The sequence below is a fragment of the Scomber japonicus genome, chromosome 5 (assembly GCF_027409825.1).
Source record: "Scomber japonicus isolate fScoJap1 chromosome 5, fScoJap1.pri, whole genome shotgun sequence".
NCBI lineage: Eukaryota > Metazoa > Chordata > Actinopteri > Scombriformes > Scombridae > Scomber > Scomber japonicus.
The window spans coordinates 25,155,996-25,173,786 of record NC_070582.1 but is presented as its reverse complement, the minus strand read 5'-3'; the positions used below and the strand labels follow the sequence as shown (position 1 = coordinate 25,173,786).

The window sequence follows — 17,791 nt, the reverse complement described above, 5'->3', positions numbered from 1 at the left end:
TTCTTGGGGGTGTTGTGTGCATGTCTGTGTGAGGAGAACTAGCAACAAACTGCGCTATTAACTATGGGTTTTATGTCTGGATTTTATTTTGTTAACTCCACAATGTTTTCTCTGACGTTGAAACCAGGTTAAAGGGTCACTCATTCACTGCAAACTGTTGAAGAGCTTTGTCAAGTCTAAGATTATGTCCTGTGGTGAAATCAAGGGGTATTAGCAAATACCACCCCCACCACCCCCTTCCCATGATGTCAATAGAGTGAGGTCACTCTGAAGTGCAGTATAGGGGGTTTGTGCCAGATAGGATGGGCTGGAGGGATGATTTGTGAAACTCTCATTTAGATACGCTTACCTTAACCTAACCCTAACCTTAAACCTAACAAGCTGTCTAGACAACAAGTGTAGCATGAGCAGCAGCAGCAGCAGCAGTGAGTGATCTGTGTTTCTACACTGGAGGCATTCAGGTTCAGTGTTAAGCATAGGTCACCTGCACATTGGAAGTGCTCAGAGCCCCAATGCACATGACTGCAGTGACACATGTAAAATTGAAGAAAGTAGATGAAACATAAATTAACCCTTCAGGTCATTGTACACCTGTGAGACATGAGTGTGCACGGAGCTGCAGGCACCTGTGTAGATTAGACTGAAAGTGTATCTGTCGTGTATGATGTACACATGAAAAACATGTCTGACAAGTTTGCTGTCTAGAGATAGGGAAACCCTAACCACACTTCCAAGAGTTAGTCCCACTGGCCCAGCCAATTTGCAAAGAAATTTGCATTCAGTTGCATTATGGGAAATGTAGGATTGAGTGTTTTGGGTGTTTATTCACAAAAATATAACCTTGAAAGTTTGACCATTCTTTCTTTCATCTGCCTATTAATGAGTCCCCCAACTTGAAAATACACTACATCACTGGACTATACCTTTAATTTGCCTTGCCTCTACCACATAATCTATACATTACTGCATATGTACTACAGGTTTATCAAGTATTTGTAATTATAATACCTACAGTAGCTACTACTCAGTTTATATACCCAAGTATTATATTTGTATCTAATCTCATTGCTGTCTTGTGCTCTTTGCCGACATAAGATAATTACCTTAAGACAAAGCTGTAATGCTGGCGGAGGTGGCAGGTCCATAAGTGAGAAAGCAAAGAACTCCAGCCACCGAAGGGGAAAATGAATAACAAATATAGTGTATGATCATTAGTTAAATAGCCCATTACAGATTTTGGTAGACAGACATTTAAAAGAACAACTGCATTGTTTTATTGCCATTTTCAGCATACATCCAACACCCCTATGCATTTTAGCTACATGAAGCATTTACATTACAAGTCATGTGTCAACAGAACAGTTTAAAAATTAGGATTCATTTTCTTTACATATAATACAGTTTGCACACATGTTAATAAATATCAATACAATCATGTCAAACTTATCACACACCATCTAAAACAACAACCCTTAAAATTATGTAACTTTTTTATATTCACAGCTCATACCAAATCATAAATATAGCCTCTAATGTTTCTGTGCTGTCAAACAGTGACCACCTGGAGTATTACAGTTGTCGAAAAAGGCTATTTGATTTGACTGCCCGTCAGAGAAACTAATGTTCTTGTCTGATGCAAGCTGCTCACAAAGCACTTTGCATTTCTCCCACTCCCCATTTAAAATTGGTTTGTTTGGGGACCTGCTGTATAAAAGAATCTGAAGAAAACAAAAAAAAACAATAAAAAGTCTTGAGTTCCAGTGAGACACACAGATGTGACTATGCCAAAAAGCAAGTTAACTAAGAAAAATATAGTATAGAGATTGAAAATGAAAAGGCATCTTGTTTAAAAGGTAAAATATTAACACTGCTATATACTGATGTAAGTATGTAAGTTCTTGTGGCGTACTCCTTCCATACTGCAGCAGTATCCACAAACAGAGACAGTCCTGTGGCACAAAAAGAGTGAAGCGAGCTACACTGATCTCTCAACAGCGAAATCAACTTCATTAAAGATAACATCACTATGGTAACAAACGTATGGTTAGAACCTTGAACTCGAAAAAGACTGTTCCTACCAAGATGACTTCAACTGTTGGTTTACCTTGCTACTGTTTGTAGGAAACATAAAAATCCAATATTGAATATGGACAATATTTGTAAACATTAGCCATCAGTGTGATATACAGTGAATAGCATCTCATGGAGAGGCCCGCCATTATCAAGTCATGTGAAATGCTGAAGTATTCATTTACAGTCTAAGTCTGTACTCTATGTCCTGGCTGTCAAGGACAATGTAACACTATGTTTCTCTATGTGCCTGCAGCCTTCAGCCCTGACATGCAATGGCTTCTGGGTGCATGTGGATTATGCACAAGTATGAGATAATGAGATTCTGGGCACTCTCCTGTGAATGCAAAAATAAAAATGTTTATCTGTTAAAAGCAAACAAAGATAATAAATACATTTAAAAAGAAAAAAAAACACATGGTCATATTTAATGGATTCTTAGTGTTGACTCACAAAACACTGCAAGGGGAGAAAAAAAAAGAGCCTTCCATTGTATCTTTGTGATTCATTAGGATGAGGAGGTCAGTTTGTCACTGGATAGAAAGGCAGCTTCAGCAGAGGATGTCCGTCCTACAGTCCGACTGAAGAGGAGGATCTGAGACTGAAACTGGACATGCCACTCTAGGACATTAACTCTGTAACTGTCCTTTTTGGAAAAAGAGAACCCTCATCAGCTGTAAATGTGACTTGTTCTACACAACTATACACAAAAAACACAATTCTTTACAATTCCTTTACATCAGCAGGACCAAACTGCATTCTTCCCTTTAGATAATGAAACAAGTCTTTAAACATTCTCCCAAAGTGTCCCCCTCCCTGTTCGAGAGGTTCTATTTCAAGTCTGTGATGATAAAGTTGTGAATGTATGCGGCTGTCCAAACGCAGAGAGAGAGAGAGAGACAAAGTGATTAACTAAGACTGCCTCAGGGCAGAGGATATGTAAACGTTACAGGCTGCTTCAACTGAGATGTCGGGGGCAGCCATGGTGTGTGTGTCGGGGGAATCTTTACACATTCACTGCTGCAGGTGTGACAGTTTTAGACCAACTGCCTGCGTCGGTGTTCAGCAGACTATTCTGATAATAAATGACTGTGCAAGGTAGAGAGCGCCTATCATAATTTGAATTTTCCCAAGATGAAATGAGCTTCACTCCTTTTAAGCCCAGTTGAGGTTGAAGCCTTTGGAGAGCATGACAGATTCCAGGTCCTTGTCTTCTTCCTTCTCCCGAAGCCTCTGCTCCTCCAGGAGGGCCACCAGGGCATCACGCTGCTCCACCACCTCCAACATCTCATTCAGGATCTGTTTCTCTTGAGCAAGCTCCTTTTCGTTCTTCAGATGGTCTAAAAGGGGCAAATAAAACAAAACATTAAGGAAGGAGAACAGATCATATAGATATACTAACGAGGGAAGTACATTTAGAGCTACGGTGACTGGACTGTCAGCTGATTATCATTCCTGCATTCACCTTCAACAGCCATTCGCTCCCTGAGTTCCTGCTGCAGTCGGCTCTGCCGGTCCTCCAGCTCCAGCTCTCTGGCACTTGGGGACAGAAAGAAAGAAGATGGATCAGCCAAGTTTCACTGGTGATATGTAGCCTAAGTTTCAACATTTATGTACAGTATATTAATTTCCCTCAAAAAGATAAATAAATAATCTAAGTAACTGAAAGTAAGACAACACAATGGTTATAACTTCTTAAGGGTTAGCAATAATTTTAACAAATATTGATGGGATAGTAGTAATACTCATAAATATAAATAATCATAATCATATTACATCATGAGTAGACTACATTATGTTATAATTACCTTGTGCTTTTATAATAAAATTGTATTTTATGACATTAATATGACATTATTACATCATCAGGTACTTGATCACATTAACAGGATTCATTAAAGTCTTAGTGAGGCTAGCACTGGGGGCCCCAGAGATTACAGCTTTGTTGGCTGGTCTCCTGGTCCAAAGCTTTGGTCAGAATCAAATATCTCCACTATCAACCTTAACCTCAACCCTAACCCTAACCCTATGATACAGACAATTTATTTAACTATTCATGGTTTATTTGATATGGATACAGTGTCCACAGACAACCTGAAAACAGCTATCGAATGTAATTATTGTAGTGTTCATAGTGGATGCCAACTTGTCCTTCCTAATTTTACAGGTGAGTACAGGTTTGTTGCTGTAACTCTGGTGGATCTGCTGCAGCTCTGTAGTCTGTTGATGTATGTGCAGAAAGGCATTCAAGGATTCTGTTATAGGTCAATTTTTAATGGAAAAACAGATAGACTTCGATTTCTTAGTGTTTAGTGTCAAACAGGGGGCATCGAGCCAAGCTGATACTTTTCTGTTGACTCAAAGTGGCCAAAAACTATTTTTGCAGCTCAAAAATGAGCCATTTATTTAATTAGCTTTAACATACTACCTTTATGAAAACCAACTGACCACGACACAGTGCAGCTGAAGTTTAGGCTCATTAAAGAGACGTGTATAACTATAGACTTTTGGTCTTGCCTGACCATATATATCCATTTTCTACATATTGAGAAGTGATTATATAACCCAGAATTTAAGACAACATAATTTGATACAGGTGTAGATACACTACATAACAATACAAAATAAAACAGGAGAGTCTTTGACATCTTTGACTAATACATTTGTAGAGTACTTACAATATCATCAGTTCTGACTCATACCGGACCAGGGCGTTCTTCTCCTGCACCAGCTTGAACCACTCTTGCATTAGTTTAGGATCGTCCTTCTTGCCCATGCCTGGAGGAAAGGATAGGAAGCACAGAGTGTGATGAGAGGCCAGATGGCTGGGGGCTGACACTGATGTCACACATACAAGGACCGACACGGGCAAATGCAATGACAGCCAAGCCAGGATGTCCTTGCTGAGGGATGGTGAGGTGGAAGGATGGAATCGACACCAACGTTGTCAGTTGGGCCATACTTACTATGGCGCACAGAAGATGGCGTGGAGCTACAGGTTTCAACTTTAGCAAGTGCGCGCAACACACAGACAAACACGCGCACACACTCACACACACACAGACACACACACAATACCTGTTGTTGCAAAGTTGAAAGTTTGTGTTACCCAGTTTGGACTTTGTGTTAACTGTAGCTGCTTTTTTAGAGCAACTACTCTCTCCTATTACTTTTGAGTTGGAGGGTATTAAAAAAAAAACTAACTACCACACAAATCAGTAGCTAAAACATAACTCAGAGTAAACCCAAGAACCTTTGGAAATTCTCCATCCTCCCCTGCCCACATATTGACCTACCAGCAGAAATAAAATCCCTTTAGATCCCATTTATGCTGAGCGGTTAGAGAGTAGAAGAAAATGAATTATTCTGCTGCCTTTACATATTGAATTACAAGGTCTAATGTTCATGGAATGGCTTATCATTTAGACCAATAGCGAAGTTCACACTCCTCTATTAAGGTCTGCCTCAGGGAAAAGGATGTTCTGTGCTCTCGGCGTCATGCATTGCAGACGTGCACATGTGCAGCTTGTGCAGCGTTCGTAAACCAGCACAATCAGTCAGAGCACAGAACAGCTGCAGAACTTTTCCTACAGTCCCCTCTGGATGCAGAGACCAGTCTATGTGGCATGCTTAGAAAGGTCTGCTGCCAGGGCGATGCATCCTTTTCATTATCTGACTACAGCAGGTGGAGCCAAGCCGTTTCAATGAAACCCCGGAAGGCAAACCTTCGATGCAGCGTGACATACTTAGCTGGGGAAGAGGAGGCACTTGAAAAATGAAAAGGAAAAACATTGTACACACATAAATCGCATGGTTGTGGTCTTGGGGGTTGGCGTTCGCTAATTAACAGACAAGGGACAGAGAGAGAGGCAAAGCTGGAGAAAGAGTTGCTCAGACTAAAAGGAAGAATACAGCATGTGGAGACAAAAGGAGGAATTTTAAAACAAGGCAAGTTTCCAAACCTATCCTGCAGTGGATGTTTTTCTTTTTCTCTTTAACTGTTTCAACCTTTCAACCACCACCAACCCTCAGCTCAAGGCTCCAAAAACAAAAAGGAAAGACAATCAACCAGTACAAGGCAAAAAAAAAAAAAAAAAAACAGCAATAAAAAAGTAACAAAAACCGGATCACACACAAAAACAAAAGCATGTTTCTTCACGCAAATTAGATGCTCAGGCAAAATTACACAATCCACTGACAAGTGTTAGATTCAGGAACAAACCAGATCCATTCATTTTTAAGTCTTGATTTGTGTAGGACTTGAATATTTAGAACAAATCGTCACACCATGCAAAATGTTCACTCCTTGAACTCCAAACTTGCCCGTGACCTAGCCACGTCTCAGGTGTTCAGCACTCGGTTTTATGAGGATTTTATGATTACATGACACGCGTTAACATTCATCCAAAGTGTAAGGGGCAGAATTCTTAGAAACGACTGGAAAAATGGGATACTGCAGTGAACTTTGCAGCTTTACGTTTTATTTGAGCTCAAACAGAAGACAGAACACATGCCACTGGATTAAGACACACTACAGCAGAGTAGTTTCCCCTTTAAGTGACTGCAGCTACTGATGGAAAACAAATAAATCTTATCTCCATCTCCATTTCTTGAGACAGTGCAGTGTAATACCACTACAAGTTACTAGCTTCAATGTGCAGTATGCTTTTAAAAACAAACTCAAGGGAGTGAGGCAAAGCTGGAGACTCAAGCAACACAGGCAAGATAAAGGTTATAATAACTGTGAATTGTCATTAACAAGAAGACCACTGAACAATAATAATATTGTGCCAAAATGTACTTATATTTGGAGTATGGCAAAGAATCTTCCTGAGAAAGGGAAGGCTTTTTTTTTTTTTCCTGCCTCAATATTAATGTTTCTGGGGAAATCTACTGAGCCTGATTACACAAAAACAGTGAGGTCAGATAAAGAAGGAAGGATAGAGTGGGAGGTAGATGGGAAGGGGGCGCGAGGGGAGGGAAGCCCGGTTCTGGAGATCCGTACGGTTGCCATGGTAACCCGCCACAACCGTCAGCGGAGGCGGCGAGGTTACGTTACCTTCAGGGGAACAGCAGGGACACAGGGAGAGAGGTCTTCGGCGTGGCATCCCCACAAAGGGCTCAACTTCCACAAGACAGAAGGAAAGAGCGTGAGGGGGTGTGGGGGGGGGTGTGACGCAGATGGGTGCATTGTTGGGAAAAGAGAGAAAGAACGGTGGAAGTAATGGAGGGAGGGAGAGTAGAGGCGTTAAACAGAGAGAAAAAAAAAGAGTAGAGGGTACACATGGTGTGTGAGGATGGGGAAGGAGGAGGACAAGGCGGTGAAAGAGGGTCGTGATGAGGGAGAAAGAACATTGAGGAGAAAATCAAAAGAGGGTAGCAGCATTGTGATAGGGAGAAGACAAATCACCTAGGGAGAGGAGGTGGGAGAGATCAGCTGTGTGGTGCGAGGGATGAAAAAAGGAATAAAAATAAGGAACAGAAATAACAGAAGACAGAAAACCTAGAGCACAGAAAAGGGAAAACAATTGTACTGTTTGATCTTGCATCTGTAGTTCTTCGGATACGCTTCAGTTACGCAACGACACCCTCTGTCAATTATGTATGATGTGGGAATACAATGGTTTACATTCATATGCCCAGTGTTTAGTATGGTCCACAAAGTTGTTTAATCTCATTATTAAAAACCATTACTGATCACCGGGAGATCCATCTCATATTATAATTGCCTCTGCTTGAAAGATATTTCAGCCTCTCCTTGTAAGCATCACTTGAACATGTTTCGAACAGTCGGCTTAATTCGTTGCCAGTGTGGTGACTTCTGAAGTGTATCTACTTTTGAAGTGCAAATTAGGACTTTTTCTAATATGCACCCTCTAAACAGAAATTCTCACAAAAGTAAAATCATAGATAGATACTAATTAAAGAAGCCATAAAAAAAAGACTGTTTTTTTTTTTTTTTTGTTTTGTTTTTATTGCTTATTGCTCCTCCACTTGGATGTTTGAGATTCATTGTGCAGAATGATGTATGTGCAGAGTTTGACACCAGAAGGCTGTTTTTGCATTCATCTGCTGAAGGGGGAAAGTTTCTCTATGCTCTCCTTAAATGTGAGTTTAAGATGTCTACCTATAAGCATGATTTGTGACATCACAACTGGTTTCAAAGCTAATTGTGGTTGAATATCAAACTTAAATGAAGTGCGACGTGGAAACTTGAAGGTCTACAGTGTACATATACTGAGAATGGAATTTTATATTTTATATGTAAATTTGCATGTTCAATAAGGAAGAAAGTTTAGATGTCATTTTAATAATTTCTAACTAGGTGTTTGAACAATTTGACGAGGCAACTGTTTTTAACATGTCTTAAAACATGTTTGAAGTGTCTTAAAACGGTTGAGGAAGCTTCAGAGAGAATATGGAGATAACTGGGAAAAATAAGATATTTGAATAGAGGACTAAAAGTATGACAGAAACAGAAGTTTTAAAGCCAGAAGGTGAAAGAGCTGGGAGAGTGAAATGCCAGATAAATCACTACAAGGGACTATCACAGAGAAAAAAGTTAGATTCAGTTGGGAAAACTGCAATTTAGAATATCTGTTTTGGAACAAACCTGGTTGACATCCCAGTTCTAATAAAATTGCATGGCTCCACCAAATATGTTCCTGCAAATATGGTTATGAAATTCATCATTAGCACTTAAAGCTTAATAAAAAGATGTAAATAAGAAGAAGAACTAGCAGTCTACAGACATATTCATCTTGCCTTTAATATTTGGTGCCCAACCCATACTAATACAGCAATCATGTGACCATATATTCTGAAGATGCTTGAATTCCTCTTCATTAGACCAAACTCCGAAGATAAGACAAAGAAGACTAATAAAAATGTATCTGCAAGTATCTCCTCCATGACACATCCAGACCACTGCAGACACACCGCACCCAGCTGCAACACTGATAAACTAATTAGGGTATTCATACATGGAATACATGGAATGAAATGAGATCTATCAACTAAAAAAAATCAGGTTTAAAAAAATTGGATTTGAGTTAATGACATATAATGCTTGCAAAATAAGGCTGGAAAAAAAGTCCTTTTGGGCACTTAAATTCATTGTTAAGTCAAAACTCCACGCGATCTCCTGTCTGATTAGTGACAATAACCAACAGCACAAAAAAACCACAGAAAAGCACAGACCCTGCTTAAATATGTAGAAATGCACACACACATACTTCTAATGAAAATCTCCTGACTTGACAACAGACATGAGGAGGACAAGATGCATTTCACTCATATTCAAACAAGACGGCAGCAACAACAGATACCACGAGACGTCCCACCCAGACACGGTGGACACAGTGGACACAGTTACGTTTTGACCGATAACAGTTAGGTTACAATACAGCTAAAGGGTCAAGGGTTGCAATAATTGCCTAGTAGCACACTTTACACACTCGGGGTCGGGGAGTTACGCAACTGAGCAGGTATGAGAAAGTCAGAGGGGGAAGGGGGCATTGCTGGGACTACAGGGCAGAATTACAGCAGCACACAGCTGTGAGGGGGAAGCTAAGAGCAAGGCCTGCAGTTTAGTATGAGTCAGTCCAGAGCAGCTTATACAATACTTTCACAGGGTATGTATGTGGGGGGGGGGGAGGGGGTGTCTGTGTTTGTAAGTATTTGCATATTTCAACATGTGCCTCTTTTGTATGCTAATGTGATTTTTCTTCATCTGTGATATTTTTGGTGCAACAAAATCAACAAATTACAATATGAACATGTTTTAGCTTTACTGTGCAAATTCACTTAGAGAGATGAAACAAAGTAAAAACATGTCAGCGCACATTTAATCTTATGTTTAGCTGTGATCACAATATCATTAACAACATTATAGGACAGCTGTAAAATTTGCAAGGTGGCAGTATTCCATGTTTCTTGCAGACAAATCCCATGAAAAGACCCAAGCTAACAATGTGTTCGTCTCATCTCTTAAGACTCATGCTTCCTTTCTCTCACTGTAGCTCTCAGCCTCAAGCTAAATGACTCCTACTGAATATTCACATTTTTAAAAAACAGGTCACAAATACATAGTTTCATTTTTTTTTTTTAAAGGGGGCTATCATTTCCCAAAACAGCTGAGCACTGTTGTTTTTTTCAACTGTTACTCAAACAAGAGTAAATAGTATTTTTTAATGGGGACTATATTCAGCTGTGGAATAATACACAGTTGGTGCACTACAGTGTGAAGTATTGACTTAAGAAAGAGACTCATTGATGTGTTTTTAATCATTTTTTTTTGGGAAACAATAAAGATCACAGATAACAATATGCTATATCTGACTTTAAATACGGGTAGTAGGATCATTTTATTGTTGATTTTGATCTTTTCATGGAAATTGTTGACAATAAGAAAAATAAAGAACATAGCCTTTAAATCTCAAATCCATCTTATGTTATATTTATGTCAGCCAACATTTTGCACTTTTGTTGAATTTCATGTATTAATGAATGTGGTTGAACAGATTGCCAACAGGAAGGAATCTTTAATTAGTACATCCTGTATGTAATATGAAATTGTCAACAATATCAGTGCATTATTATTCATTCATTTCATTATCTCATGGTGTCGCTACTTTCAGTCCTCACGTGGTTAATGTTTATTTCAATGCAATAATGTATACTGCAGTTTGGATTTCTCTCATTGCAATAATGTATACTGCAGTTAAGATTTCTCTCATTGCAATAATGTATACTGCAGTTTGGATTTCTCTCATTGCAATATGTTGCACTTTGTATCTCTGAAGCAGTTTGCATCCACTCTGAGTGCAGAGAAGTGACAAATAAAAGTTACTCATTAATTCATTGATTCATCATTCATAAGTTTACCGAGATCAAAGACGATCTTAAGAGGACAGCATGAGGCCAAGTATCTGATCTCCGTTTGATGTAAAAGAGTGTCTGAACTAAAAACCTTGAGAGGGTGGAGGGTTCAGGGGAAGGGGGAGGTGGAGGGAGGGAGCAGAAAGTATTGCAGGCTAAAAGCCAGCCAGCCAGCCAGCCAGCCAGCCAATCAGCCAGCCAGCCAATCAAGGTTTATAGGAGGGGTACAAAGCTCAAGTAGTAAAAAAAAAAAGGGGGGGGGGGACAGATTTGGTTAGCCATTAGGTTAGTTTAAAGCGACAGATTTGAAATACATACCGCCCAGATGCAAGTCCAGGATTTCACTGTAATTAGAATCTCCCCAATAGTCTACAATGACAGGGATATATTAGAGATAGGAGTTATTTCACACAGCCCCAAACTGGGCACACAAACAAACACACACACACACACACACACACACACACACACAATTCTCCAACAAGTCATGCATGTTCTTGCAAACGTACGGATACACACATACACACTGCAGCGACACTCAAAAGAAAGAGAGTCCGTCAGTACTCACCACAATGCACAATGCAGACATGTTCAGCTTGTGCATGGCCATATGGCATTTCTCAAAATAATAAGAGACCGCTACATAGATTTGCTGTATTGCTGTTAACTGGTTCAGTCTGCTTAATATCACACAAAGCTTTGACTGTGTTGTAGTGCTTGTGCTGTGTGTTGAAACTGATCAAATTTGATTGATTGTATTTAGGGGAAGGGGGAAAAAGCTCAATTTTCTCCAGTTATTTACTATGCAGCCCTTATGTGCCAATGTTCTGTTGCAATAACGTAATGGTTTAATGCTTAATTGTTTCCAACTAACAGCACAGCTGAGTGTTAATGAGATCTTTGAGTGGAACAGATGAAGTCAGAAACAACTCTGGATTGCTGTTACTCATTTCCAACACCACAGTAACAAAGATAAGATGTCTTAACAGATAAGATCTCAACAAATCAAGGCAATCAGCCACAAGAAATATTTGCAGAATATATTTTAATAAAAGGGGAGGGGGGGGGGGCGTATAACCAATTTAAATTAGATTTCTTATATTGACTTCATAAAATGTAACGTGATCAGAGTACAGAAACTCTCCTCATTGAGAGGCGGTGAAGGAGACAAAAATAAAGACATCCAGAATGAGCACAAACAAATCTATGTCGGGACACACATTCTCCTGATGGCATGCAGCTCGGACTGAAGACGGCGGACATGTTATGAACGAACAAAGACCAACATGTTCAGAGATGGAGAACTGTTGCAGTGTGTCACCACAGATGGAGCCTACATAACAGTGTCACATGTCATTAATAATAAAAAGGAAACTACAGTAAATCTAATACCTGATCTTCTTTTGTGCTGTTTGGGTAATGTATAAGTACCTTTATACAATCCTTTAAGAGAGTAGAGTGGTAAAGAAAGTTAAAACATACTCAAACATAGGACTGGAGAAACAGCTGATAGCCAAATTGAAAGAAATGACTTGATGGCTCATCTATATGTGCATGCATTTTCATATTACTAGGTTTTTTGTTTGCCATCAAATCAATTTGGATAGAATACAAAGAGCTGAGTCATACACTCAAACAAAACCCTCATCACATAAATGATATTATTGCTAAGGAGCACTGTTCATGCTTCACACGCTCATAAAACTGTACCAAATAATGAACTGCGCCTCTCGCTAACAACTCATGTATTCTTCATCTCGGAGCTATATTGTCTGTGATAGTCCCTTGTCAAGAATAATTTGGGTTTATTACTTTTCAGAAACAAAAAATGTCATTCCAAAAACACAAATCTATGTGTTGAAATATGCCGCAGTGCCGTCAGATAAACGGCCAACGCAGCCCATCATTTCAACACAATCGAAATGTGCAGGGACACCTTTTTTTTTTTTTTTTTTTGAGACAATGCAGTTCTGTGTTACATCACGCTAATCATCGATGTCGTTATTATTCCCTTCGGAGCTCTAGAAAAGGATGAACGCCTATATCACATAAAACATGTTCTCACGAGGCAGGCGTTGGTGAGCAGCAGACACAAAAACAAGATGTCATTTTCATACGTGCTGTAAATCACTTTTAAATGTTAATAATAAATAAGAGTTACAAGTGTTATGAAACTTATTACACCCTTCAGTCGGCTGAGTGTGGGTGCTGTGTCTACTCTGCGGTAACATCTATAAATGAATAAAAAACAACACATGAGCCGATGACTGACGGGTTTTTTTTTTTTTACCTGCTTCCCCTCTTAAGGCTTTCTCCACAGCTACACCCCTCTCTTCAAGCTGCCTCTGCTTCTCCTCCACCTGCTCCAGCTGTCTCTGGATGATCTGGAGGGACAAGCGAGGTTAAAGTCACATTATTAAAACAGATGTGCACACACTCACAATTACATTATAAACAAGTCAAATTACCTCAGGTGGCCACAGAACAATAAAATCTACTGCTAATTACAACTGACTTGTCCCAAAACGTTGTGAGGGAGACAACTGCAGAGGTTAGTGCCAACCCTCCGTCAATGCAACAGTTTACACTTAAATAATGTCTAGGGACACATAGGGAATACTGCTAAATGGAACTGTATTGATGTCTCCGGGCACGTTGGCCTGTTCTGATGGACATTTAGCATCAGATTCCCTCTCTGGGAATCCTCGGACAGTGTTTCCCTGTTGAGCTGCGGTGGAAGTAAAGTAACAAAAACAGGGACTTTGGCAGTAAGAAGATATTAACATTGAAAGATATCTACTTGATTTGACTAATTTGGACAGTTGACGGTTCATATTAGCTTCAGATACACTTTAAATACAAATTTAGCACAAAAGGAGGACTGTGGATTTTGACCCCCTTCACTTACATTATGAACAGAAGGAATGATTACGACGAGAAAAGCATGTTTCAGTGTTCATTTGACCGCCTGTCTATTGTTTTCAGACCGACTTGAAAAATTGTGAACACATCCTTTAACATCTGTAAAACTCACTGGAGCAGCAGGACCTGTCACTGAGTATCTCTTGTTAAGAGCTCTGTGAAGCACAATTGATACATGTATCCTCTTTTAAACTCCTAATGTTGTGTGAGATGCATTATTAATCTTAAAACACCTATTTAAGATTCTTAAAAATGTAGCAAAGTAGCAAATGCATTTTAAAAAGAATCAGTGGCTTTTTATAAATGATTCAAAGTCATTAAAATGATAGATTACTGCAGTGTCTGTGAGCATTGCGGCTACTAGCACTTATTGTCTTCCAGGAATATCAAGGGTACAATAATTGAAGATGGATAACATTTTATGAAACACTAGTGAAACCAGTACAGATCTGTTGGAATGGGTTTTGCCTTGGGTCTTTAAATAACAGACTGCAAAAAAAAAGCTCACAAGGACCCCTTTGGTGAAAAATAGAAAGGCCATTTATTTCACATATTACTGTGTTATTTGCTTGAGTATAATTGGTTAAATGTGGATAAACTGGTGTAAGAGGCTAGAATGAAATATGAATAATTTGAGCAAACCTTTCTAACTCGCTCGGTTAGTGCTCGACTTTAATCAGCGCTGTGCAGCAAATACAGTTAAATAAGAAGCTCTGTTTAGCCTCTGCAACAAGGAAGCAGAACTCAGGCCAGCGAATACCAGCTCCAGGAGAAGAGCCTTTAGCTATTTCTTAGTGCTGAGTCAGTGGACTGAGAGCCTGACTGTAGAGGAGTTGCAACATCTATCACAGAGCACTTCCTGTCCAAAGGCTGAAGCTGGCTTCACTCCAGGAAGGTTGAGTCACATGACGGAGAGGATATGTTAAGTTCAAAAAAAGTGCTAGATTAGATAAAAATATTACAAACTATGATAAGGAAAAAAAGACTCATCTATAGCTCATCAATGACCTCCTCAGGAAGCTGGCTGGTCTGGTCCCTTTTTTTCTGGTCAATAAAGAACAGTTGCTGTTGGTCATGTACCTGTGCTCTGTGTAGCCTCTTGAGTTCCTCCTGCTTAGCTTGTCGTCGTGCAGCTTTCTGGACTCTTCGTGTCAGCTTGGCATTCAGCTCTTCCTCTGTGTAGGTTTTCTAGTAGAACAACATAAAACATGTGTCAGGGGATTTGCATCCACAAGCTCCTGATATGCGCACTTGGCTCCATGGGGCTCTGGCCCTTCTGGAAAAAAGCCTACAAGGAAAGGACTGGGAAACTGTGTAGATCTACAAGGTGAAGGACAACATGGACTAACGGTATGTAACTTATGTTGGAATATGATTTAAATCTTCTGCACGTATCTACAGACGTTTCTGGGCCTTCAAATCTCACAAAAAGCGCCTTTAATATAAATCATCTTAATATACAGTCTGACACATACATCCGCTTCAATGCAGCTTTCACGGCTATAATCCCTATTGCATTATTGTATGCATCATGAAATCCTTTATAATAATAGGCAATATATTATAAGAAAAAGCAGGGATGTTTCCCCCCCACAACAGCTGACTTGCGAGGACACATAAAGCTGGCGTAAATAAGGAGGAAGAGAGAACAGCGCTGAAGGAAAGTTTCTCCAGCAGCCAGATTGGAGTAAAAAAAAAAAAACGCTTTGCCGCAGTGACAGAAAGGCAGGTCAATATTATACCAGTCAGAGAGGAACAAGCCCTTGATATCGAGAGATGCAGAGGTGTCATTGTGACCAGAAAGGTGAGTGCTGCTGAAAAGTCTTTTTTTTTTTTTTTTTTATACAGAGTGGCTGTCCAGCAGTGAGCGAGTGAGCGGCTGCCGCGGGGGCCAAATGTCGCATGCATCCAGAGAGGACGGTTAGCTTGAGGCCAGACGCATACAGTAGAGAGGGTGTTACAACAGTAAACTGGCACATGCGCTTAAGGAAAGGGGGGGGCGAGGAGTGAGGGTGAGGGGGGGGATTGATGGGTGGGTTATCAATGGGAATGTATGTAATACTACCTTTGTGGCGTACGATCTCTTGAACGCCAGTGCGTGAGGGACATAAACAGACTTGGGGAAGACAAAACAAAAAACAAACAAAAAAAAGGAGGAACAAACATGATACAGATGATATGATTAAATGGGTTAATGATTATGTTAAATTAATCAAAATAATAAAAAACTAAAAAAGAGAAATAATAATGGTACAATCAAAAACAGGCAATGTTAATATCCCACACCAACACAAAAATATGACAGGGTGCAGTGACATTTTTATACATTTATATTAATAATCAGAAATGATTAGTCAAACAAAACAATTCAAAATCACTTTATAAAATAACAGATTTTAAGAGCAAGGATTTTAGAGGCTTTTCTTATTACAAAAGGGGTAAGTTCTACAGACTAATGCCTACAGTATGATGATATGTCATACACTCACAGGTCTGGACAACTATCAACACCACAACGCTCACTGGGGACTAGTCCACACTCCTGTGTACTCATGTTGAATTGCATACGGCCTGATAGGCATGACACAGTGTTAACCTCCCCTGACTGAAGCTGGGTACACCCTTAAGATATTTATGTCAAAGTCAGAATTCAGTCAGATCAATATTCATGAAAAATAAGAAGAGTGTCAACTTCTTCCTCGTGTACATCTTTGTAAAAAGAGAAACAAAATGGGAGCATGTCAGAGTTTTTAAAATGTGTTTACAATGGTTAATGAATGCATGCCTCTGGCTCTGAACTCAACTGTATCTATCTAAACCTACAGAAACACACACACACACACATACACAGAATGAGCAGCAGTGGAGACAATCATTTTGAATTTCAGCCATGAACATAATGAATGCAAATGGATTCAAATAAAAGAACTCATATTATAGAAATGTGGGCTTTATGTGCTGAATATCTGCAGAGCCCTAATACGATTTATGGCACTAGCATATTTAATCTTGTGTGCGTGTGCAAATTCAAAGATTTTGCAATTCTACAAACAGATATCATTATGATGTGCATCTAACATGTCATATTGTGGTGCTGAGGATATTGAAAAATGTGTTTTTAGCATGATTTGGTTGCATCAGCCTAAAAAAGCCAGAAGCAAGCTGTGTAAACTTATTTTATTTATGGTTATTACTGTTAATCTGGACAAATTGCATTCAAATGATCTTCACTTATCACAAAATGATGTTTATTTGAAATTCAAAATGATCTAACCCCTCGCTACAAAATACCTCCTTATTGCCTTTCTCCTTCTCTCGATCAACCTCTTTCTCCCGTTCTCTTTCTTTATGTCTCTCTTTCACCCTCTTTCTTTCCTTTAACTCCCTCCTTCTCTGCTTTTCCAGTTTCTCCTCCTTTATTGCCTCCTTCTGCATGCCTGATACTAGGTCAAAGATGTCCGTATGTGTCTGGGAGTGGAAGAAATGATTTCAAAGTGTTTTATAGACAAAGCAGAAACACAAATGGATGCAGTGGATGTGATAATGACACATCAACTAAATTCACTGTCTGGAATGCTCTAAATAGGCGTATGGTACTTACTTGGGCATTAGGAGAATTTAAGTATGCTGTACAACAGATAACTCATTATGTTCCGCTTCATTAAGACAGCATCATGAACCTTTCCAATGCCACCCACTTGACTATCTTTGATGCTCGTTTCCAGTTTTCACGGTGGAAAAGCATGAGGGCTGCTCTAGAAATGCCTGATTTTGATAAAAATGTAGACGATAATCAATTTTGAAGAGCAATTTACTGTTATTTATTATATGCCTAGGTTAAATACTTATTCAGGACCTTCAAGAGTTTCAAAAGGTGTCGAATCAAATCATTATCTAAGTGGATGACTCAGACACAACT

General features: G+C 39.4%; 1 protein-coding gene across 1 annotated transcript in view; it reads right to left on the bottom strand.

Moving 5' to 3' along the window:
* Positions 1–2,477: 2,477 nt before the first annotated feature.
* mical3a (microtubule associated monooxygenase, calponin and LIM domain containing 3a) overlaps positions 2,478–17,791 on the bottom strand; it is a 66,673-nt gene continuing 51,359 nt past the window's right edge. Inside the window, exons 38-46 of the mRNA XM_053318699.1 lie at positions 17,164–17,340; positions 15,938–15,988; positions 14,953–15,060; positions 13,241–13,334; positions 12,343–12,393; positions 11,269–11,319; positions 4,749–4,848; positions 3,536–3,609; positions 2,478–3,410 (exon numbers count right to left, since the gene is read on the bottom strand). Coding sequence (XP_053174674.1) covers positions 3,226–3,410; positions 3,536–3,609; positions 4,749–4,848; positions 11,269–11,319; positions 12,343–12,393; positions 13,241–13,334; positions 14,953–15,060; positions 15,938–15,988; positions 17,164–17,340 — 891 coding nt within the window. The 3' untranslated portion in view covers positions 2,478–3,225. The remainder of the gene's footprint in view (positions 3,411–3,535; positions 3,610–4,748; positions 4,849–11,268; positions 11,320–12,342; positions 12,394–13,240; positions 13,335–14,952; positions 15,061–15,937; positions 15,989–17,163; positions 17,341–17,791) is intronic.